Source organism: Ranitomeya imitator, chromosome 9, assembly GCF_032444005.1.
Source record: "Ranitomeya imitator isolate aRanImi1 chromosome 9, aRanImi1.pri, whole genome shotgun sequence".
NCBI lineage: Eukaryota > Metazoa > Chordata > Amphibia > Anura > Dendrobatidae > Ranitomeya > Ranitomeya imitator.
In genome coordinates this window covers 140,630,494-140,654,803 of record NC_091290.1, presented here as the reverse complement: position 1 = coordinate 140,654,803, position 24,310 = coordinate 140,630,494, and the positions used below count along the sequence as shown (strand labels likewise).

Here is a 24,310-nt window from a genome sequence, read left to right as displayed (position 1 = left end):
GACGAGTCCTCCCGAGCTCCCTTATCAGGATTCTGAATTTAGGACCCCAATATTAATACCCCGATAGGACATATAAAAACTTTCGTAAGTTAAATAACTTCAAGTCTATTTCATCAGTTTACTAATTTACAAAGAACAACGATTTTTCACCAAAACTATTGCACACGACAACGGCCCTAATATAATATAACCCTCACAATAAGAAATGTACAGTGCGTGCGTCTGACGTACGCCCCCGATGTGATGTGTACGGAGACTTAGAGGCCAAGACCTCATTACAGGTAATCCTCATACTAATGCAATAAAAAAGGCAAATTTCATTTTTGGGAGGCTTTTTTTTTTTAAAGTGCATGCATTTCCAAAATTCTTAGCGATATTTTGCAACTGATCCTCTACTTGATTCTATGTGGAGACCATACTTTTACCATCCCAATACTGTATTTTATACCTAGGATTATGCAGATATTATGGTGGCTAGCCCGACGGGCGGCTTCTTCTTGGCCACGGGCCGACCATGGTGTCCTCATAGTCCGTACTGGAAAGTCCAGAGTTTGGCTCGGAAAGTCTACTGACACTATATCCAAAATGACTACATGTGTTCTGTGCTCCTGAAGCTGCAAAGGAGCCAAACTCTCAATGTCATTGTGTGGCTGCAGCTCTCGCAGCATCCGGTGACCGGACGGCCATTCTTTGTGTAGCCCTCCCGTCTGTCCTTATTCTAGGAGGGCTTCAGGGAAAGAAGCTGGAACTTCTTGAGACGATTTGCCGCCGTGACCACGTAGAAATGTTTCTGGAGGAGACAGTCAGCATCGACATTAATGGTTCTGCCGCCCCAGAATGGGAAAAGTTACATAAATATAAAGGTGCAGAGCCGATCAACCTACTGGTAATCACTGAACATGGAGGAAAACCATACAAAGTAATACAGAAACAGGCACTATGTATGGGGAGGAGTCTGGCAGGCACTGTGTATGCGGAGGACTCTCTGGCAGGCACTGTATATGGGGAGTACTCTCTGGCAGGCACTGTGTATGGGGAGTAGTCTGGCAGGCACTGTGTATGCGGAGGACTCTCTGGCAGGCACTGTATATGGGGAGTACTCTCTGGCAGGCACTGTATATGGGGAGTACTCTCTGGCAGGCACTGTGTATGGGGAGGACTCTCTGGCAGGCACTGTGTATGGGGAGGACTCTGGCAGGCACTGTGTATGTGGAGGAGTCTGGCAGGCACTGTGTATGCGGAGGAGTCTGGCAGGCACTGTGTATGGGGAGGAGTCTGGCAGGCACTGTGTATGGGGAGGAGTCTCTGGCAGGCACTGTGTATGGGGAGGAGTCTGGCAGGCACTGTGTATGGGGAGGAGTCTGGCAGGCACTGTGTATGGGGAGGAGTCTGGCAGGCACTGTGTATGGGGAGGAGTCTGGCAGGCACTGTGTATGGGGAGGAGTCTGGCAGGCACTGTGTATGGGGAAGGAGTCTGGCAGGCACTGTATATGGGGAGGAGTCTGGCAGGCACTGCGTATGGGGAGGAGTCTCTGGCAGGCACTGTGTATGGGGAGGAGTCTGGCAGGCACGGCGTAAAGGGAGGACTGGCATTTACTGTATGGGGAGGAGTCTGGCAGGCACTGTATATGGGAAAGACTCTGGCAGGCACTGTGTATGGGGAGGACTCTCTGGCAGGCACTGTGTATGGGGAGGACTCTCTGGCAGGCACTGTGTATGGGGAGGACTCTCTGGCAGGCACTGTGTATGGGGAGGACTCTGGCAGGCACTGTGTATGTGGAGGAGTCTGGCAGGCACTGTGTATGCGGAGGAGTCTGGCAGGCACTGTGTATGGGGAGTAGTCTGGCAGGCACTGTGTATGCGGAGGAGTCTGGCAGGCAGTGTGTATGGGGAGGAGTCTCTGGCAGGCACTGTGTATGGGGAGGAGTCTGGCAGGCACTGTGTATGGGGAGGAGTCTGGCAGGCACTGTGTATGGGGAGGAGTCTGGCAGGCACTGTGTATGGGGAGGAGTCTGGCAGGCACTGTGTATGGGGAGGAGTCTGGCAGGCACTGTGTATGGGGAGGAGTCTGGCAGGCACTGTGTATGGGGAGGAGTCTGGCAGGCACTGTATATGGGGAGGAGTCTGGCAGGCACTGCATATGGGGAGGAGTCTCTGGCAGGCACTGTGTATGGGGAGGAGTCTGGCAGGCACGGCGTAAAGGGAGGACTGGCATTTACTGTATGGGGAGGAGTCTGGCAGGCACTGTATATGGGAAAGACTCTGGCAGGCACTGTGTATGGGGAGGACTCTCTGGCAGGCACTGTGTATGGGGAGGACTCTGGCAGGCACTGTATATGGGGAGGACTCTCTGGCAGGCACTGTGTATGGGGAGGAGTCTGGCAGGCACTGTGTATGGGGAGGAGTCTGGCAGGCACTGTGTATGGGGAGGAGTCTGGCAGGCACTGTGTATGGGGAAGACTCTCTGGCAGGCACTGTGTATGGGGAGGAGTCTCTGGCAGGCACTGTGTATGGGGAGGACTCTGGCAGGCACTGTGTATGTGGAGGACTCTGGCAGGCACTCTGTATGGGGATCACTCTGGCAGGCACTGAGGATGGGGAGGACTCTCTGGCAGGCACTGTTAATGGGGATCACTTTGGCAGGCACTGTATGGCACTGTGGCAGGCACTGTGTATGGAGAGGACTCTGGCAGGCACTGTGTATGGGGCCGACTGGCAGGTACTGTTTATGGGGAGGACTCTCTGGCAGGCACTGCATATGGGGAGGACTCTGGCAGGCACGGTGTATGGGGAGGACTCTGGCAGGCACTGTGTATGGGGAGGACTCTGGCAGGCACTGTGTATGGGGAGGACTCTGGCAGGCACTGTATATGGGGAGGACTCTGGCAGGCACTGTGTATGGGGAGGACTCTGGCAGGCACTGTGTATGGGGAGGACTCTGGCAGGCACTATGTATGGGGAGGGCTCTGGCAGGCACTGTGTATGGGGAGGACTCTCTGGCAGGCACTGTGTATGGGGAGGACTCTCTGGCAGGCACTGTGTATGGGGAGGACTCTCTGGCAGGCACTGCATATGGGGAGGACTCTGGCAGGCACGGTGTATGGGGAGGACTCTGGCAGGCACTGTGTATGGGGAGGACTCTGGCAGGCACTGTGTATGGGGAGGACTCTGGCAGGCACTGTGTATGGGGAGGACTCTGGCAGGCACTGTGTATGGGGAGGACTCTGGCAGGCACTATGTATGGGGAGGGCTCTGGCAGGCACTGTGTATGGGGAGGACTCTCTGTCAGGCACTGTGTATGGGGAGGACTCTCTGGCAGGCACTGTGTATGGGGAGGACTCTGGCAGGCACTGTGTATGGGGAGGACTCTGGCAGGCACTGTGTATGGGGAGGACTCTGGCAGGCACTGTGTATGGGGAGGACTCTGGCAGGCACTGTGTATGGGGAGGACTCTGGCAGGCACTGTGTATGGGGAGGACTCTGGCAGGCACTGTGTATGGGGAGGACTCTCTGGCAGGTACTGTGTATGGGGAGGACTCTGGCAGGCACTGTGTATAGGGAGGACTCTGTCAGGCACTGTGTATGGGGAGGACTCTGGCAGGCACTGTGCATGGGGAGGACTCTCTGGCAGGCACTGTGTATGGGGAGGACTCTCTGGCAGGCACTGTGTATGGGGAGGACTCTCTGGCAGGCACTGTGTATGGGGAGGACTCTGGCAGGCACTGTGTATGGGGAGGACTCTCTGGCAGGCACTGTGTATGGGGAGGACTCTGGCAGGCACTGTGTATGGGGAGGACTCTGGCAGGCACTGTGTATGGGGAGGACTCTCTGGCAGGCACTGTGTATGGGGAGGACTCTGGCAGGCACTGTGTATGGGGAGGACTCTGGCAGGCACTGTGTATGGGGAGGACTCTGGCAGGCACTGTGTATGGGGAGGACTCTGGCAGGCACTGTGTATGGGGAGGACTCTGGCAGGCACTGTGTATGGGGAGGACTCTGGCAGGCACTGTGTATGGGGAGGACTCTCTGGCAGGTACTGTGTATGGGGAGGACTCTGGCAGGCACTGTGTATAGGGAGGACTCTGTCAGGCACTGTGTATGGGGAGGACTCTGGCAGGCACTGTGCATGGGGAGGACTCTCTGGCAGGCACTGTGTATGGGGAGGACTCTGGCAGGCACTGTGTATGGGGAGGACTCTCTGGCAGGCACTGTGTATGGGGAGGACTCTGGCAGGCACTGTGTATGGGGAGGACTCTCTGGCAGGCACTGTGTATGGGGAGGACTCTCTGGCATGTACTGTGTATGGGGAGGACTCTGGCAGGCACTGTGTATGGGGAGGACTCTGGCAGGCACTGTGTATGGGGAGGACTCTGGCAGGCACTGTGTATGGGGAGGACTCTATGGCAGGCACTGTGTATGGGGAGGACTCTTTGGCAGGCACTGTGTATGGGGAGGACTCTTTGGCATGCACTGTGTATGGGGAGGACTCTGGCAGGCACTGTGTATGGGGAGGACTCTGGCAGGCACTGTGTATGGGGAGGACTCTGGCAGGCACTGTATATGGGGAGGACTCTGGCAGGCACTGTATATGGAGAGGACTCTCTGGCAGGCACTGTGTATGGGGAGGACTCTTTGGCATGCACTGTGTATGGGGAGGACTCTGGCAGGCACTGTGTATGGGGAGGACTCTGGCAGGCACTGTGTATGGGGAGGACTCTGGCAGGCACTGTGTATGGGGAGGACTCTGGCAGGCACTGTGTATGGGGAGGACTCTGGCATGCACTGTATATGGAGAGGACTCTCTGGCAGGCACTGTGTATGGGGAGGAGTCTGGCAGGCACTGTGTATGGGGAGGACTCTGGCAGGCACTGTGTATGGGGAGGACTCTGGCAGGCACTGTGTATGGGGAGGAGTCTGGCATGCACTGTATATGGAGAGGACTCTCTGGCAGGCACTGTGTATGGGGAGGAGTCTGGCAGGCACTGTGTATGGGGAGGACTCTGGCAGGCACTGTGTATGGGGAGGACTCTGGCATGCACTGTATATGGAGAGGACTCTCTGGCAGGCACTGTGTATGGGGAGGACTCTGGCAGGCACTGTGTATGGGGAGGACTCTGGCATGCACTGTATATGGAGAGGACTCTCTGGCAGGCACTGTGTATGAGGAGGACTCTGGCAGGCACTGTGTATGGGGAGGAGTCTGGCAGGCACTGTGTATGGGGAGGACTCTGGCAGGCACTGTGTATGGGGAGGACTCTGGCAGGCACTGTGTATGGGGAGGAGTCTGGCATGCACTGTATATGGAGAGGACTCTCTGGCAGGCACTGTGTATGGGGAGGAGTCTGGCAGGCACTGTGTATGGGGAGGACTCTGGCAGGCACTGTGTATGGGGAGGACTCTGGCAGGCACTGTGTATGGGGAGGAGTCTGGCAGGCACTGTGTATGGGGAGGACTCTGGCATGCACTGTATATGGAGAGGACTCTCTGGCAGGCACTGTGTATGGGGAGGACTCTGGCAGGCACTGTGTATGGGGAGGACTCTGGCATGCACTGTATATGGAGAGGACTCTCTGGCAGGCACTGTGTATGAGGAGGACTCTGGCAGGCACTGTGTATGGGGAGGACTCTGGCAGGCACTGTGTATGGGGAGGACTCTGGCAGGCACTGTATATGGGGAGGACTCTGGCATGCACTGTATATGGAGAGGACTCTCTGGCAGGCACTGTGTATGGGGAGGACTCTGGCAGGCACTGTGTATGGGGAGGACTCTGGCAGGCACTGTATATGGGGAGGACTCTGGCATGCACTGTATATGGGGAGGACTCTGGCAGGCACTGTATATGGGGAGGACTCTGGCATGCACTGTATATGGGGAGGACTCTGGCATGCACTGTATATGGAGAGGACTCTCTGGCAGGCACTGTATATGGAGAGGACTCTCTGGCAGGCACTGTGTATGGGGAGGTTTATTGTGCCCTCCTTGAATAAGTGCACATTGGCATTGGTGCTCTCTGACCTGTAAAAGTTTGTGCCGCCTTGCTGTAGAGATTCCATAAGAATTAACCACTTACTTTCCATTTCTTCTGTGCCATGTATCTCTGAAGCAGGACCTGCGATTTAAGGCGCACTTTGTATTTTTGTGCTTTTAAAGGCAGGTTGACGAGCCACTCGTGCTTCAGGCACTGACCGGCACTGAGTCTGCAGCTAGAAGACAAAAAACAAAGTCCTCAGAAACAGAAGCTGGATGGGAGCTGGTGTTCAGTCACAGAGTCACCTGGGCTTTATAGAGAGGCACAGTCCCCCCGGCTCCTCCCCACGCTCTGTGACTCCTCCTCCTACACTGATTACAATGTAGTCCTAGAGCGATAGTTGTACATCCCCTTTAAGCAGATGATTGGGGTCATCGCAGCTTTACCTTTTTTCTTTCACTAACAGTCTGGAGATGAAATCTTTGGCTTCTTCCGACACTTGATCAAATGTCTCGGACTCAAAGTCCCAGTTACAGTTCACGATGTAGTTCATGGTCTCAGCATCACTTTCACCCAAAAATGGAGACAGACCGCTGAGGCTACAGAAGCAGGGGAGGTAACGGGGAAACAGTCAGTAAATCCGAACTTTAAGTCAAACTAGGTCTCTAGCCGCTGCAAAACTACTACTCCCAGCATGACTAGACTATAGCACTGTGCACATAAAAGGGCTAGTTCTGTCTTAGACAAGATGCGGTATTAAGGTCTAACAGATGCCTCCAGAATGGGGGTCCCATGTAGTAGCGTCTGCTGTAAATCCCATGTAAGGTTTGTAGCATACTGTACATGTATTTTATTACTGAACAAATTATTTTCTGAAAAAATAAAAAAAATGGCGTAGGCTCCCTCGAAATTTTATTAACCAGCAGAGGTAAAGCAGACAGCTTGTGGGCTGATGTTTATAGCCTAGGAAAGATGTAATACCCATGGAGCTTCCCAGGCTATTGATATCATCTCACAGTTGTATACTTAGCCTTTACCGGCTATTAAAATGGGGGAGCCTAAAAAATGATGTACTGTCCCCCTATAATTAATAACCAGCAAACTCTAGGCAGACAGCTGCAGGCTGATATTATGATAAGCCCCCATTAAGAACTCCATAATGATATTGTATACAAAAAATGACACACCCAAAATAAAGTCCTTTAATTGAAATAAAGACAGACTCCTATAATGAATCTACATTTACCAAAAACATGTTATCATCACCCAGTCCACTGAAGCCAATGTCTCCTGTAACAGAACTTTTCCCATGGCACTCATGTCTAAGTGCCAGAATTGGTATATCTTATGGATGCACCTTTTCTGCGGAGGCTGAGAGCTGATGTTTTTAGTCTAGGAGGGGGCCAATATCCATGGCCCTTTCCTAGACTAGTAATATCACACAGAAGCTGTCTGCCTAGCCTTTGCTGGTAATCTACATTTACCAAAAACATGTTATCATCACCCAGTCCACTGAAGCCAATGTCTCCTGTAACAGAACTTTGCCCATGGCACTCACGTCTAAGTGCCAGAATTGGTGCATCTTATGGATGTGCCTTTTCTGCGGAGGCTGAGAGCTGATGTTTTTAGTCTGGGAAGGGGCCAATATCAATGGCCCTTTCCTAGACTAGTAATATCACCCAGAAGCTGTCTGCCTAGCCTTTGCTGGGACCCTATATCATTTTTTGGGTGGGTCCCCCATTTTAATAACCAGGAAAGGCTAAGTATACAGCTGTGAGCTAATATTAATAGCCTGAGATTCTCCATGGGTATTACCCCCTTCTCAGGCTATAAACTACTGCCCCCAACTGTTGGCTTTCCCTCTGCTGGTTAATAAAATCTCAGGGAGTCCCATGCCATTTTTCCTGAAAGAAATGTATTTACTATAAAAATACATGTACAGTAAACTACACACACAAAGCACTGATTGTATATGTCACTCACATATTCATTTTTTTTTATCTATCCATTAATCTTATCTCATGATAACATTTTATTACAATCGGATCACATTTGTATGTAAATCTGGTGCTAGGTGTTAAAAATTGGATTGTACTCATGAAAATAACGCTTGCATGACACTCGTCCGTCCCACTTTTATGGCCCGAAATCGAACTTTTTTTTTTTCCCACAGTGATTGGTACGAGCTCTAAATGTCTAAGATTGGAATACTCCTTAACCCTGCTGTTGTCTTCGGTCTGGAGAGACCTATTTTGAACTTTGGTATTTTTGGGGGTGTTCAAGATGCGGTTCTGAAACTTGTTGATTGACTTAAATGAGGATGGGTCGGTCGGCCACGGGTTTCAGAGCCGCATCTTGAATAATTTTAAAGAATATTGAAGTTTAAGGTCGGTCATTTTTGACCGAAGACAACAGCAGGGTTTAAAGGGCTCTAGCTCAAAAACAGCGCCACTCTTGTCTAAAGGTTGTGTCTGGTACTGCAATTTATCCCTAATAAAGAGAAGGTGTCTCAGCCATTTTTGGAAAAACCCTTATTTTTTATAACAGACAGCTGATTTAAAGAGGTTGTCCAGAAGATAGAGATTAAGGTTCTATACTTAAGGATAGGTCATCTATACGAGATCGGTGGGGGTCTGATCCCTGAACCCTCCCCAATCATCTCTTTATAGGAGCAGTGACCACTGGAAGTTTATAGTACATAGATCCGGAGTGCCGCAGCTCCATACACTCAGGTACTGCAGCTCAAAGAGAACTTAGCTGCAGTACACAAGTTTGGCCACTACATGACGTGCGGAGCTGTTGCTTTCTGGCCCGGACAATCCCTTTAATATGCTCCTACACCCACCATACAATGCACCTTTTCACTTTCACCCCTTGTCTCCCACCTAGAGGGTTTGTGCAGATGATGTAGATAATCAGTGGCGTATGTGGCTCCCAAGCCAGAAGATGACTCACAGCATGTAGGTGATGACTCCCACACTCCACATGTCCGTGGGGAAGGACACAAAATCGTAATTCACCACTTCTGGAGCCAAAAACTCTGGAGTCCCAAAATTCACTTTGAGCTTTTCTCGCGGCTTGTACCTAGAAATCCCCCCCCCCCCAAAAAAAAAAAAAATTGTTAATGTCGTAACTGGGAATCAATGGGGTCATCAGACGACGGCAGCGCGACCACTCACCTCCTCGCCAGCCCAAAGTCAATGATCTTTATCTGGTTTCCTGTGCGGCTGACACAGAGAATATTCTCCGGCTGAAGGATACAAGGTATCAGCGTCAGAGGACCTTCTTACTAATCTTTAATCCTCATTCCGTTTTGTGTATGCAGCTCCACTGCAGAGCTATGTGACGGTTCACATGCTACAGACTTTGTATTGAGAGGGTGCAGCAAAACCAGGAGGAAAGCGAGTGGAGGACTGTACGGTCTTAGTCTTTTACTACGTAGACACATAAGTCTGCATAGGAGCTGTATACACAAAACGGTAGCGGGGTTTTAAGAATGACAATTAGTTGCAAAGTTGGTTCACTTTCTTTTTACGGCTAGATCGGAGCTTTACCAAATAAATGGCTGCAACAGTGGACATTCCCTTTAAGTTGAATTAAAGGGGATGTCTTACCTTGAGATCCAGATGTAGAATATACTGTTGGTGCAGGTAATAAATCCCTTCGCAGATCTGCTTGGTGAACATGATGGCGTCCAGCTCAGTGAGGTGGTAACTCTCATCTGTGATCCTGTCGAATAATTCGCCTCCGTCCAGACTGGAGAGAAACAAACAGAAAATCCATTACTTCCAATATGGCCTCCATCGAGATAGGTCTAATAACGGTAGGAAAAAAAGAGCATTTTTGGTGCTCAGTGATGGGCTCAATAGTCAGACAACCACTGAGCGCCAGAATTGTTTTTTTATTTATTTTTTATTATTTTTTTTAACAATTTTTTTATTATTTTTTTTTACTATTTTTTTTATTATTTTTTTTAACTATTTTTTTTTATTATTTTTTTATTATTTTTGTATTTGTTTTTATACCATTTTGCACCTTTTTAGAGCAAAAAGTCGCAAGACCCTTTAAAATGTCAAACGTTACTTTCAATAATATAAAACTAGATCTATTTTGGTTCATTTCCATCTTTTTGGCGTTTTTTTTAGAAACTCTTCTGTTAATTTGCACTTTTTTTTGTTGTTTATTTTATATCACCAACGCGGAAATGTTTTTTGTTTTTTTTCGTTTGCAACTTTTTAAAAAGTCACAAAATTTTGGCGCCAACGTACTTTAGACACCCTCAAGATTGACACCTTTTATGGATCTCTTAAAGGGGAAGCATCCTTTAATGATGCGCCTAGATGATACGTACTATTCCATGATTAGCGTCAGGTCGTTTTTGCATTCAAAGGCGTCGTATAATTGTATCAGGTTGACGTGATTTAACTGGTTCATGACGTTAATTTCATTTTTCACCTCGTCCTGGAAGGAATAAAAGAGATCAAATAAACAAGTCGCCAAAAAAAAAAAAAAATACAAATACTGACGTCTCCCCTCCCCCCATGTAACGAGATGAGGGGTCTGGAGACCCAGGTGTCTGTGGAGGAGTAAAGAAGCGGATAATTAGAGGCCGGCAGGCGCCCGGATGACTAGCGGCAGCGCCGGCGTGCCCTTTACTAGACCCCCATCTGCGGAGCATTGACAGCATCTCCCGCTAAGAGGCTCACGAATATGCAAAATATATTCAAACGAGCTTGTCAGAACCCCCCGGCGTCCTGCCATACACCCCTGCACTAAAGGGCAAGTGCCTTCCCCGGCACATCAAAATATTAACATGCCCAATAACTCAAGAAAAATGGCCAAAGCAACAAAACTTTAGTGCATGTCCGAAATAAATAAAGGAAAAGCAGCTTTATACTATTTCCGTCTCCTAATTAAGTCGGCATGGGAGGGGAAATAGAAATAAGTGATCACTGTCCGCTACAATGTTGCATAAGTCATAGTACAAGCGAAGATAAAACTTTATAATACTATTATTAATATTTTATAATGCTGGAATCACAGCTACACTGCTCATTACTGCTGTTTAATGTTCTCTATACTTTAGTTCTTTTATCTCCCCCCAGAGCTAGATTCATGACTACACTGCTCAGTACTGCTATATAATTTCCTCCATGCTGCAGCTTTTTAGTAAGTGGTTTATCTCGCTCCAGTGCTGGAGTCAAAGCTACACTGCTCAGTACTGCTGTATAATGTCCTCCATCCTTCAGCAGTCTAATAAATATTTTATTGCATGCCAATGCTGGATTCACAGCTACACTTCTCATTACTGCTGTTTAATGTCCTCCATACTTTACCTCTCCAGTAAGTATTTTATCTCACTCCAGTGATGGATTCGAACCTTCTCTGCTCAGGACTGATGTATAATGACTTCCATGCTGCAGATTTCTAGTAGGTGTTTTATCTCACTCCAGTGCTTAGTACTGCTGTTCATGTCCTCCGTGCTACAGCTCTCTAGCAAGTGTTTTATCTCACTCCAGTGAGTCTGCGTCCGTGCCGGGGAAAAGAGGGGTGGGGGGAATCAAGCAGGGACATCAGTGCTACAACTGCTGTATAATGTCCTCCATGCTGCAGTTTTCTAGTAGGTGTTTTATCTCACTCCAATGCTGGATTTACACCTACTATGCTCAGTAGCGCTGTGTAATTTTCGCCATGCTGCAGCTCTCTAGTAATTGTTTTATCTAATTCTGGTGATGGATTCAAACCTACCCTGCTCAGCACTGCTGTATAATGTCCTACATGCTGCAGCTTTCTAACATTTTATCTCACGCTGGATTTGCAGCTACCCTGCTCAGCACTGCTGTATAATGTCCTACGTGCTGCAGCTTTCTAACATTTTATCTCACGCCAATGCTGGATTTGCAGCTACCCTGCTCAGCACTGCTGTATAATGTCCTGCATGCTGCAGCTTTCTAACATTCTATCTCATGCCAATGCTGGATTTGCAGCTACCCTGCTCAGCACTGCTGTATAATGTCCTGCATGCTGCAGCTTTCTAACATTCTATCTCATGCCATTGCTGGATTTGCAGCAACCCTGCTCAGCACTGCTGTATAATGTCCTACATGCTACCGCTGAACATGTCTTACATGAAGATAGGAATTTCTTGTCTGTGTGTGCTGTTTTTGGGAGACATTATAGTAGCTAGTCTACACCCACCAGCTCTGATACAACTGAAAATTAGAAAAAGACTCTGCAGAAGGAAAAACTAGTGAAAAAAAAAAATATTGGTGACATCAGTTGCACCTCTACTTACCCTTTCCTTGGGCGCTTTCACTTTGATGATTTTCGCAGCCAGACGGAGCCCAGATGCAACCTCCACACATTTGTGAACTTGACCAAAGCGCCCCCTAGTGACCAATATATGAAAATGTGAAAAGTAAATACAAGGTATAAGAAAGTTTATGTTAGGATTCACATCCCTCCCTTGTTATATCCCATACAATGGGCATTTTAGTTTTTATTTTTTTCTAACCACCAGATGGCGCTGTTGCTGTGACAGCAAAATAAAGAAAAACACTTAAAGGTAAACTCAACCTTATTAATTTGGAAACTTCAGGATTATTCCTGTGCATACAGCTGAAATAAAGTGCAGTTGTCAATTTGAAGAACCCTTTGCATTATACATGTAATCTATGGATTTGGATGGGTGCTGTGTAACGCTTCATTTCCTGTATAATGCCAATGCATTGCAGCTGCTTCCTCCCAGAAAGAGATCTGATCACCTGGGACAACTCAGTATGGCCTCCCAACAATTCAGGATTCCCAGAGAAAAAGTAGCTGCTGGTCAACTCTTCCACTGTCCCAATGATTAGCACTTTGAATAGTAGCAAAAACTTTAAGGCATTGTAGTGGGATCTTATATGTGTATCCATATGCACGTGTTTTACTCCGTTACATTTTACATAAATGTTTTTTTGTAACCAGGAAACTAATGTCCGTAAAGCGCTGTGGAATTAATGGTGTTATAAAAGTGAGTAAAAATAACTAAATAAATAAAAAAACTGACTTAAAGGTGACTTATCACTTGCTAAAAACGTGTAATTTTTTGATCTGGTGTAAATGCCGCTGTTCTCCTGAATACAGTGATGTTTTTCTTTTCTCTCTGGGACTCTCCATTCCTGAGATATGGCCTCCTCTTCCCTGTGTATAATTCTAGTCTCCTTAGCTAAGTGGGCGTGGCCCTGAAAACACGCCCACAGAGAAGAGTGGATGACCACACCCACTTAAGACCTCATTTATACACAGGGAAGAAGGGGCCATATCTCGGGAACAGAGAGGCGCAGGAACAAAAGAAAAACAGCGCCGGATTCAGGAGAACGGCGGCATTTACATCAAGCACAAAAATTACATATTTATGATATATAAAAAGGTCCCCTTTAAGTCAGTGTCTTCCCTGTTACAAAAAGATATAAAGTCAAAAACATGAATTTGAACATATAAGATCTCTGTATCCACTAGGAGGGGGTCAGATGTAAGATGGAATAGTTAACCCCTTCTTTGCCGCAGGAACAACAGAACGGAAAAAGTTACATAATCGGTGTGCTGTTCCTATGTTTCAGGCGAGACTTCAGAGATGTTTTGGGAGTTTGTCAAAGTGCTGTTGTTATCGCTGATTATAAATAGCCTCAGTACATGGTAAACACCATTGAAAGACCAGAAGCATAAATCTCATCTTTCTCACGCTTTACAATGGATTAGCCCCTGGGCCAGCTGTCCATTAACCGTGTAATGCACAGCGCTTTCTGTATGCCACAGTCACATGCCGCAGGGTGTAAATATATCCGCTGTGGAAAAACAACTTTACAAGATGGTCTATACACAAAGGCGGTAATGCATCACAGCCTGTATCCATTTCCAGCATAATGGCCTCCCCCTCAGTACAAAGAAAGCACAGGATTACAGGTTTCACATATTTCCCCCCTTTCCTTGCTGGTCTGCATCCTCGGGGTATGATAATCGTGGGTTTGTATAGCTTATAAATGCTGCATAACTTTTTACCAGTCGTTTCGTAGTCCACATAGCCTGAATTAGAGGGAACTAAACAGGTCTGTGCACAACAGAGAGACAGTCTGTTGTATAGCAGATAAATGGACGCTAAATAATTTTATGACCAGTCATTTCTTAATTAATGATGCCTACATTAGAGGGAACTGAACAAGTCTGTGTACCAAAGAGAGGCAGTTTGTTGTGCAGCAAATACATAGAAGCCAATTGATTTCTTGATTAGTCTTTTCTTAATTTGTTAAAGGAAACTAAACAAGTCTGTGTACCATAGAAAGGCAGTCTATTCTATAGCAGAAAAAAAAAATCACTTTTAATTTCTTAACTTACAATGTCTGAAATAGAGGTAAGTGGAAAGGCAGTGCATTGTATAGCGGTTATATGTGATGTTTTCTGGTCATACAAGTCTGTATGATGTGGAAAGGCAGTGCATTGTATAGCGGTTAGATGTGATGCTTTCTGGTGATACAAGTCTGTACTATGTGGCGAGGCAGTGCATTGTATAGCGGTTAGATGTGATGCTTTCTGGTGATACAAGTCTGTACTGTGTGGAGAGGCAGTGCATTGTATAGCGGTTAGATGTGATGCTTTCTGGTGATACAAGTCTGTACTGTGTGGAGAGGCAGTGCATTGTATAGCGGTTAGATGTGATGCTTTCTGGTGATACAAGTCTGAACTGTGTGGAGAGGCAGTGCATTGTATAGCGGTTAGATGTGATGCTTTCTGGTGATACAAGTCTGTACTGTGTGGAGAGGCAGTGCATTGTATAGCGGTTAGATGTGATGCTTTCTGGTGATACAAGTCTGAACTGTGTGGAGAGGCAGTGCATTGTATAGCTATTAGATGTGATGCTTTCTGGTGATACAAGTCTGTACTGTGTGGAGAGGCAGTGCATTGTATAGCGGTTAGATGTGATGCTTTCTGGTGATACAAGTCTGAACTGTGTGGAGAGGCAGTGCATTGTATAGCGGTTAGATGTGACGCTTTCTGGTGAAACAAGTCTGTACTGTGTGGAGAGGCAGTGCATTGTATAGCGGTTAGATGTGATGCTTTCTGGTGATACAAGTCTGAACTGTGTGGAGAGGCAGTGCATTGTATAGCTATTAGATGTGATGCTTTCTGGTGATACAAGTCTGTACTGTGTGGAGAGGCAGTGCATTGTATAGCGGTTAGATGTGATGCTTTCTGGTGATACAAGTCTGAACTGTGTGGAGAGGCAGTGCATTGTATAGCGGTTAGATGTGACGCTTTCTGGTGAAACAAGTCTGTACTGTGTGGAGAGGCAGTGCATTGTATAGCAGTTAGATGTGATGCTTTCTGGTGATACAAGTCTGTATAGAGTAGAAAGGCAGTGCATTGTATAGCGGTTAGATGTGATGCTTTCTGGTGATACAAGTCTGTATAGAGTAGAAAGGCAGTGCATTGTATAGCGGTTAGATGTGATGCTTTCTGGCAGTCCTGATGGAGAAGAACACTGAATGGTGAAACGTTCGCTGTCTCCCGCTGGGATCCGGTGACATTTATACCTCGGCCAACACAGACAAGATGTAGGTGTCTCTAAACAGACGGTTTTCGGGATTAAAGTCATTTCTGTTTTCTAACTCAATTTCGCGGCCAAATTGTAAGTGCCGCCGGTGATTAATGCGCCGAACGCTCTGCCGCATCTTCTACACCCTCCCAATATGTTTGAAGAAAAGCAGAACGGTGTGAACTTTGTTTCTATTTTGCACTGGTTCGTTTGTTTATTGTTCTGATGATGCAACTTGCAGTGTAAAGCATGGAGGACTTTTTTTTTAATTCCTGGTTGCCACAACTCACCCTCCCAGGACCTCATGTTGGCACACGGTGTAGCAGGACGACAGGATGGCTTGCTTGATGCTGACTATTCGGTGGTTGAATGGTGCAGGAGGGGGCGGACAGTCATCTGAAAGGTAACGACACACAAGTCTGAGGATGGAGACGCTCAGTCTGCACATGATATCGACTGTACGTTCCCGTTTTCGGTAGCAGGTCACTGCCAACACACTCCTCGCCTGAAATCCTCTGCACTCTCAGCCTGTGCCCTCCCACTGGTCTCCATCCCTCTCCTTCAATTATATCCCAATAATGTACAGTCCTGTCCTCACTAACATCAATAACTGCCACCACACTCCTCCTGAAATCCTCTATGCTGCTCTGGTGCTTCCTCCTGAAATCCTCTGTGCTGCAAGGTCACTCTGCACTCTCAGCCTGTGACCTCCCACTGGTCTCCATCCCTCTCCTCCAATCATATCCCAGCAATGTACAGTCCTTTCCTCACTAACAACAATAACTGCCAACACTCCTCTCCTGAAATCCTCTGTGCTGCAGGTTTACTCTGTACTCTCAGCCTGTGATCTCCCACTGGTCTCCATCCCTCTCCTCCAATCATATCCCAGTAATGTATAGTCCTGTCCTCACTATCATCAATAACTGACACCACACTCCTCTACTGAAATCCTCTGTGCTGCAGGGTCACTACACTCTCAGCCTGTGACCTCCCACTGGTCTCCATCCCTCTCCTTCAATCATATCCCAGTAATGTACAGTCCTGTCCTCACTATCATCAATAACTGACACCACACTCCTCTACTGAAATCCTCTGTGCTGCAGGGTCACTGCACTCTCAGCCTGTGACCTCCCACTGGTCTCCATCCCTCTCCTACAATCATATCCCAGCTATGTACAGTCCTGTCCTCACTAACAACAATAATTGCCAACACACTCCTCTACTGAAATCCTCTGTGCTGCTGCCAGGATCTAATTCCGTACAGACGAAGAAGAATAACAAACTCTTCCTAGTTAATGAACTGTAATAGGCAGCCAAAATACCCAGCTTTTCCAGGATCCAGATCAGCGTGGGGGCGTTGGGGTATAACAGTTTTTTTGGGGTGGCAACATTATCAATGAATCCAAGTGACTACATAGTATCAACCCACCGATAATATGTAGAGAAGAGGCTTCGGGCAGTATGGTGGCATCATCCGGGGTCCGATCTGTCGTCTGGGGGATATCCTCGTCCTTTTTGCCCTGGTCTTCTTTTTGGGGGTTCAGCCCCAGTTTCCCACCCTGGGCAGTTTCACTCCTCACATGTTCTCGTCCTTTGTCCTCGTTTGTTCCCTTCTTTGCCAGCCAGTCCCCCGTCTGATCCCTTATTGTCTTGTCCTTACTGGTAGCCTCTGCACCCGGAGATGACAGCTCTTGGCCGCTCGTGTGCGGGGTCTGAGCATTCACCTTGAGTTCTGCACTCATGATCTGCTCTGCTTCCTTCACTTGTGTTTGAGATGATTCCCTGAAAATGACAGATCATTAAAGAGGTTCTACAAGGAAAAAATATTACAATCCATTTAATCCGGCACCAAATGGTTAAGACATCCCGATACTCCCTAATCTGGGACCTACCAACAGTCCCTAATCTGGGACATCCCAATAGTCCCTAATCTGAGGTAACCCAACAGTCCCTAATCTCAGACATCCCAATAGTCACTAATCTGAGGCATACCAATAGTCCCTAATCTAGGACATCCCAACAGTCCCTAATCTGGGACATCCCAATATTCCATAATCTGAGGTAACCCAACAGTCCTTAATCTCAGACATCCCAATAGTTCCTACTCTGAGGCATCCCAATAGTCCCTAATCTGGGACATAACAACAGTCCCTAATCTGGGATATCCCAATATCCCCTAATCTGAGGTAACCCAACAGTCCCTAATCTCAGACATCCTAATATTCCCTAATCTGAGGCATCCCAATAGACCCTAATCTAGGACATCCCAATAGTCCTTAATCTGGGACATCTGTTGTGAATTCTGCTCTTGGGTTCCCTCCAGTGGTTGTAGGTGGGAATGCAGTTGTCTCTGAGTCGCAGTCCTGGCCATGTGTATCTGCTGATTGCAGTTCTGACTGGGATATTTAGGTGTGCAGGATTCATTAGTCCTATCCAGTTGTCAATGTTTCTTGGGAAGTGTTGGATCACTTTCTGGCTTCTCCTGCTTAGCTGCCAATTCAGCAAAGATAAGTATGTTTCTTTTTCTGTGGCACACATGCAGTGTTCTTATATTCTGTGCTATTCATTTGTTTTTCTCTTGTCCAGCTTAGACTGCGTCAGTGTTTTCTCGGTCTTGTTGGATTCTCTGGAGTTGCAGATATACGCTCCACATCTTTAGTTAGATGGTGGAGTTTTTGTATTTTCTGCTGTGGATATTTTTGGAAGGATTTTAATACTGACCGCTTAGTATCCTGTCCTATCCTTTCCTATTTAGCTAGTTGTACCTATCCTTTGGGGTTCTGCTCTGAGGCAAGGTAGAAATTCCTATTTCCATGTTTAGGGGTATTTAGTCCTCCGGCTGTGACGAGGTGTCTAGGATTTGTTAGGTACACCCCACGGCTACTTCTAGTTGCGGTGATAAGATCAGGGTTTGCGGTCAGTATAGTTACCACCTACTCCAGTGAAAGTTTTCATGCTGCTCCAAGGTCACCTGATCATAACAGACATCCCAATAGTCCTTAATCTGGGACATCCCAATAGTCCCTAATCTGAGGCATCTCAATAGTCCTTAACATAGGACATCCCAATAGTCCCTAATCTGGGATATCTAATAGTCCCTAATCTGGGACCACCCTGCTGCCCACTAATCTGGGAGGTGGAGAATGTATGGGGAGGTAATCAGTCTTTTTCATAGCTCCATTCATTTCTATGGGGCCCAATCTGGGGGAGGGGTGATTGCTCTTCTTATGGAGATCAGCTGTGTATGGAGCGTTGGCAATGCTCCATGGGAAACAAATATGCAAATTAGCTCTCTTCCAGAGTTTAAGAAGACTATCTGGTGCCACCTAGTGGGGGAGCTAAGCCCATGTTATCTCTAAGACCTTGATGACTTCTCCATGGGGAATACATTTCGGGGAGGTCTCTGCCCGACCATAAGCCGCTGTCTAACCCCAGCCATGATCCTCCATGATGATCCCTGATGGACGGGCTTCCTTACCTTGGGAGCTGAATTTCGATACATGGTGGGGATATTAAGGAGACGGGTTCCCTTTTGAGGGTATTCTGATTCCCCCCAGGTTCTTCTGGCATCTTGGTAGGTTCCTCCAGCCTGTGGTGCTGCTCCGTCGGGCTGTGATGGACCCCTGGGCCGACATGGACCCTTTTCTCTTGAGGCTTCTCACCTGCTACTTTCTGAGCCCATGGCTTGGGGGTAAGAGATATTTCCGGGCGTCGGATTGTATCTAGAGGGGTTTGCCCGGCCGTGGTCGGGGGGCTGCTGCACTGTGGGGTCTTTACAGGGAGCTCTTTCTCTTCCAAAGAATTGCTTTTATGGGAACCTAAAGGGACGACATCAGGACTTCATGGGTTAATTCCATCCGTTATCATCATGGGTGACATTATATCCATGTTTGTGTCATCCCTTGGCCCCAGGGGCCCTAACTCCAGCCTCAATCACACCCATAGAGGTTACCTGCTGTGGAGCGCGGCATCTCAGCCTGGGAGTCTCTACTGGGGAGCACATGCTTTGGTTTCGTCTCTTTTTCTTCAGATTTTTCTTTAGCCTTAAAAAAAAGTAAATACATTTTCTCCATTACTCGATAGGAAGAATTTTATACATTTTATATAACTTAGGGTTTTTTTTCATATAAAGTTGCAAATCATCCTGCATTGAGCTAAGCATTTCCCTTCTTCCCGCAGTCACCACTAGAGGGAGCTAAGTGCATACAGATTATTCATTGAACTCAATAGCAAATCTGTCTGCGGTAAAGTTGTAAAGATTTATAATTGTTTTTATTCACCATTATTTATAAATAGTTCGCTTGTTACAAGTGAACAGAAACATTGCTTCTTCTGTGTCTTGTGTCATTGTGACTCATTGCCATGTTTCACTGCTCATGTGTCTTGTAGTGATTATGAAGGGGGTGCCAAGCTGATGCTAATGCGCAGTTGTCTCTGAGCAGATGGGAGGAAACGAGCTGCTCTGATGCATTCTGACCTAAGGGATTCCTGCTCTCCTGTCTCTATGTAGCAGAAATTCAGAAGCAGACACAGTACTGAGCAGTGTAGCTGTGAATCCAACTCTAGGGTGAGATAAAACACTTACTAAAAAGCAGCCGCACCAACTCTCTGCTTCTCTCTCACCTTACCGTCTTCTCTCGCCATAGTCTTTAATAGGCAGCTGTAATCTGATCTCTCAGTGAGATGACAGATGGGAGTTTAGCAGTTTTTTAGAGTGAATGATGAGTTCGGGAGGGAGAAGTGGCTCATGAATGGAGAAATAAACTGTACTCAGGATGTATTTCATGTCATTTGTCTATTATTTATGGTGTATTGGGATAACATCAGTCTTAGCGGTCAGCAGCAGGTGTAAAATCCAAGACAAGAGCGACGCTGGATGCCATCCGGACCACAGCGACTTCTCCTTCCCTAGAGGTTCGGCTTCTATTCTTTACTGCAGTGAGTGCAGTAAAGCCGCTACACAAAGATGGAATCGGCAGATCTCCTCCATCACTACAGCAAGGCGTCTACAGCCTGTCCCACCGATATCCTGGAGAACGTCAGCTTCATCTCATATAATGGAGGGTCCACCTGGTATAAAACTACAACTCCCATCATGCACTGCCAGCCCATGCTCTCAGGGGATGTAGTCTCTCAATATCTGGGGCTTTGCCTTCTTAAATAGTTGGTGACCATCTAAGGGAGCAGAAGGATTCCAGCCTTCCCATATAAATATTCAAGAGGTAAAGGCTACCCTGAATGTGTCCCGTGCCGTCTTATGTATATTTAAGAATTTAGGTTTGGTGCATTTATATTTGGTGTTCCTCTAAGAGAGCAAAAAAAATCTGCTCTTGTAGGTTTAATGGCCCAAAGTGGTCACCAGAATCAGAACCTTTCTATCTTATACATTCAAAGCATTAGGTTTGGGGATCTTGCCTTCGAAGATATTTGGTGGCCATCGTAGATATCAGAAGAATTGTCCCCTTCCCTTCAAAAATATACAGGGCTTTAGGTTGGTTGTCCTCTATAAAGGTCACAAGATTTGGACCCATGATTCCACCAATTTTGGACCCTTGACTTCACGAGATTTGAACCAGTGAATCAGTAGATTTTGACTTTTGATTTCACCAGATTTGGACCCTTGAATTCACCAGATTCAGACTTTTGATTCACTAGATTTGCATCTTGATTTCACCAGATTTGTACCCTTGAGTCCAACAAGTAAAACCCTTGACTTCATCAGATTTGGACCCTTGACTAACTAGATTTGGGTCCCTGATTCCACCAAATTTGGACCCTTGACTTCACCAGATTTGGACCCTTTTCTCACTAGATTTGAACCCATGAATCGCTAGATTTGAACTCTTGATTTAACTAGATTTAGACCCTTGAGTCCATCAGATTTGGACCTTTGAGTTCACCAGATTCGGACACTCAACTTACTAGATTTGAACCCATCAATCACTAGATTTGGACCCTTGACTCACTAGATTTGGGTCCTTTATTTCACCAGATTTAGACCCTTGACTTCTTCAGATTTGGACCCTTGGCTTGCTAGACTTGGACCCTTGGCTTCATGACTAAAAAGAAAATAACCACCCACCTCTTCACTTGTCTCTTTCCTCCAGGGAACTGTACCTTTCAGAATGAAGTCCACAATCTTAGAGTTTCTCAACGTGTCCCCTACGAATTCCACCACCTTGTCCATAGTGGAAACCACTTTCTGAAGCCCATCGATCTTTTCTTGTTGGATGACAGAATCCATATGTAACACTTTCAGTAAATGGATTAACTCAATGAAGCCTCCTTGCTCCTTGACCTGCTCATGACCATCCTCGGCGTCACGCTGTCCTTCCACCTTCCTTAGACAAGGTCCTTGAGAAGCTGATAATCTGTCCATTCCTCTCTCCAGCACGTCCATGCCGTGATAAACCATGTCCAGTTTTCCCATGACGTCCTCCTGAAAGTTTAAGAGTTTATCCATCTTCTCATTGAGTAGGTTCAGTTTTCGGTCCATGGTGTTGACCCCTCCGGTAGACTTCACCGTGCATTTTCCCGACCCAGTAGAATGGTCGAATTTGCTTTCGTACATTTTGGCCAAACAAGATGCGATTGAATCCTGCTTGCTCATTTTGTCTTCCGGCCGTGGACAAACTCTCTTAATCTGGATGTGTCCCTCGTAATCCTTCTCCTAATTTTCCATCTACGAGGAGGATTTTGGTTTATACGGCGGTAACCTTAGCCGGCAGAATGGGCGTCAAATTCCTTGATTTAACCAGTGCTATCTGCCTTCTCATTGTGAAGCCTCGAAACAACGGTCTAAACTTGGCCACCGAACTTTTTTTTTTTTTCCGGGGGTCCGTTGACGTCACAGGGACATTTTAAATTCTTTCTTGAGAGGGTGGTGATGGATAAGAACGTTAAGAATCGGCAGGGTTCCTGCCTGACAATATTAGAGGGAGGACATCGGACCACCAGAATAAAACTTATATAAGACTTTTCTACTACAGGGACCCGTGTACTTGGTACGGGGACCAGAAAAACATCTCAAAAAGTTTTCTTTAATATTATAACCGGCTATTATAAAAGGTCTACGGCACAACCGAGGAGTGACAAAGATGAAAAATTCGGCTGTGACTCGTGCCTATAAATAGACAACAATGACAAGTGTACACAGCTCACATAGACCTGGGAATCTGATGAGGGGCCCTCCACAAAAAAAAACAGGGAAATTCACTTGTTCCTGTTTTTATTACATCCAGATAACAGGTTTTTTTGAGGCATTGAAAGAATGTTTGAAGAAGTTTTTGTTTAGCTTAAAAAGTTTTGAAAAGTTTGGCTTTGTACACATGGAGTTTTCTAAGTTCTAAGCTGCAATACCACACACAACCTGAGCACAGGGGGTGGCGCTATTTTTGAAGGAAAGCAGCCATTTTTTTTTCTAGCTTGGTAAAAGTAAGCATGCAAACAATATACTTGTGCAATATTGTATCATTTCTTAGCGTAGGATGGATTTCAGACTCCCGCGGGCTCCAATAGACAGTGCAGCTGAGCTGGAGCCATTGTTCCTAGCAGTGTCCCAATAGAGCTGCACCCGGGGATCACATCCAGGGAGATGACGGGAGGACTCGGAGCTGCGGTTTGGATACACAGGATGGAATGTGACAGTACCTGACCCCTGTATCAGCATTGTGACACCCCTAGGTGCGGAAAGCCCTTATCTCCTGCCAAAAAAACACGGTGCCAACCCCTCCGTCCTGATCCCTCCCAATCAGGGGTCTCTGCTTTCCAGAACTCAGTGTATAGCGGATGTTTAGTTATTTTTTTCATGATTTGTTAAGTTACTGTTATTCCTCCTGGAAATATATCAATAAATTGAAAATTGTGGGTTACATCATCACTACACAAGGGGGCGCTGTCTAACCAGTACTGACACCCTTTTGAAAAAAGGAAAGTAAATATATATATTTCCAGGAGGAATAACAGAGGAAAGTAACAAAAAAAAAAAGATATATATATATATTTTATTATTATTTTGTTACTGTTTTATAATGGTGAATGCCAAGACAGCAGACAAGAACTTAATGCATAGTTTGCTCCTAGGACCCCTCTTATTGTGAATTAATAGGTGGAATTATAAGTTACCAATAGGGAAGTAGGAGACAGGAGGTGCGCAGCTGAGAAAATGTACAAAGGGGTGGGGCATGTGTGACTGACAGGTGGATTATAGACAGGTTCCCTTTAAATGTCCCAGGCGTCCGCTATTCACAATGACATCAATTCTCCATCAAACAATCTATAATCGGACTTGGATCAAAAGATTTATTATCTCTTTTTCTTTTGAAGTCCCTGAGATGTGAGGGAGAACGAGCCGATGCTTCTTGTCTTAGTAATTCCTGAAAGTTTCTATAGAATTCTGTTATTTCATTGTACGTCTGCCTATCCCCCCGCAATCCCCTGTATACACCTATATGTATGTAGGATCAAGAGCAATAAGGGGCTTCTCTCCTAAACGGTAACTTACAGCCGCAAAGGAACTTTGTAACTTGCTTCTAGACGGATTTTTAATTTTCCTTGCCTGGGTTTCATGAACAGCTGCAGAGAGGGTAATAATACTGCTACGTAATGCACAAATAGCAATATAGCCGGTAATAATACTGCTATACAGTGCACAAATAGTAATATAGCCAATAATAATACTGCTACGTAATGCACAAATAGCAATATAGCCGGTAATAATACTGCTATACAGTGCACAAATAGTAATATAGCCAATAATAATACTGCTACG

The 24,310-nt window shown here is 46.5% G+C and overlaps 1 protein-coding gene across 1 annotated transcript; it reads right to left on the bottom strand.

The window, feature by feature from the left end:
* Positions 1-325: 325 nt before the first annotated feature.
* MYLK3 (myosin light chain kinase 3) lies at positions 326-22,319 on the bottom strand. Its single transcript, XM_069739265.1, has 13 exons — positions 21,623-22,319; positions 19,493-19,583; positions 19,019-19,358; positions 16,970-17,322; positions 15,831-15,936; positions 12,265-12,358; positions 10,321-10,430; positions 9,584-9,725; positions 9,149-9,219; positions 8,925-9,053; positions 6,416-6,568; positions 6,072-6,204; positions 326-790 (listed from the first exon to the last, which is right to left on the bottom strand). Exons 1-13 carry the CDS (start codon positions 22,148-22,150, stop codon positions 719-721), a joined length of 2,322 nt encoding a protein of 773 aa, XP_069595366.1. The 5' UTR covers positions 22,151-22,319; the 3' UTR covers positions 326-718.
* Between the last annotated feature and the right edge of the window lie 1,991 nt (positions 22,320-24,310).

What these genes read in the sequence shown, in the direction of transcription:
- MYLK3 (XM_069739265.1), bottom strand. Translation starts at nt 22,150, where the DNA reads ATGAGCAAGCAGGATTCAATCGCATCTTGTTTGGCCAAAATGTACGAA. An exon ending in TTCTACATCTGGATCTCAAG is followed by an intron (nt 9,220 to 9,583) that starts GTAAGACATCCC and finishes TGTATCCTTCAG; the next exon opens with CCGGAGAATATTCTCTGTGT. An exon ending in GACTTTGGGCTGGCGAGGAG is followed by an intron (nt 9,054 to 9,148) that starts GTGAGTGGTCGC and finishes GGGGATTTCTAG; the next exon opens with GTACAAGCCGCGAGAAAAGC.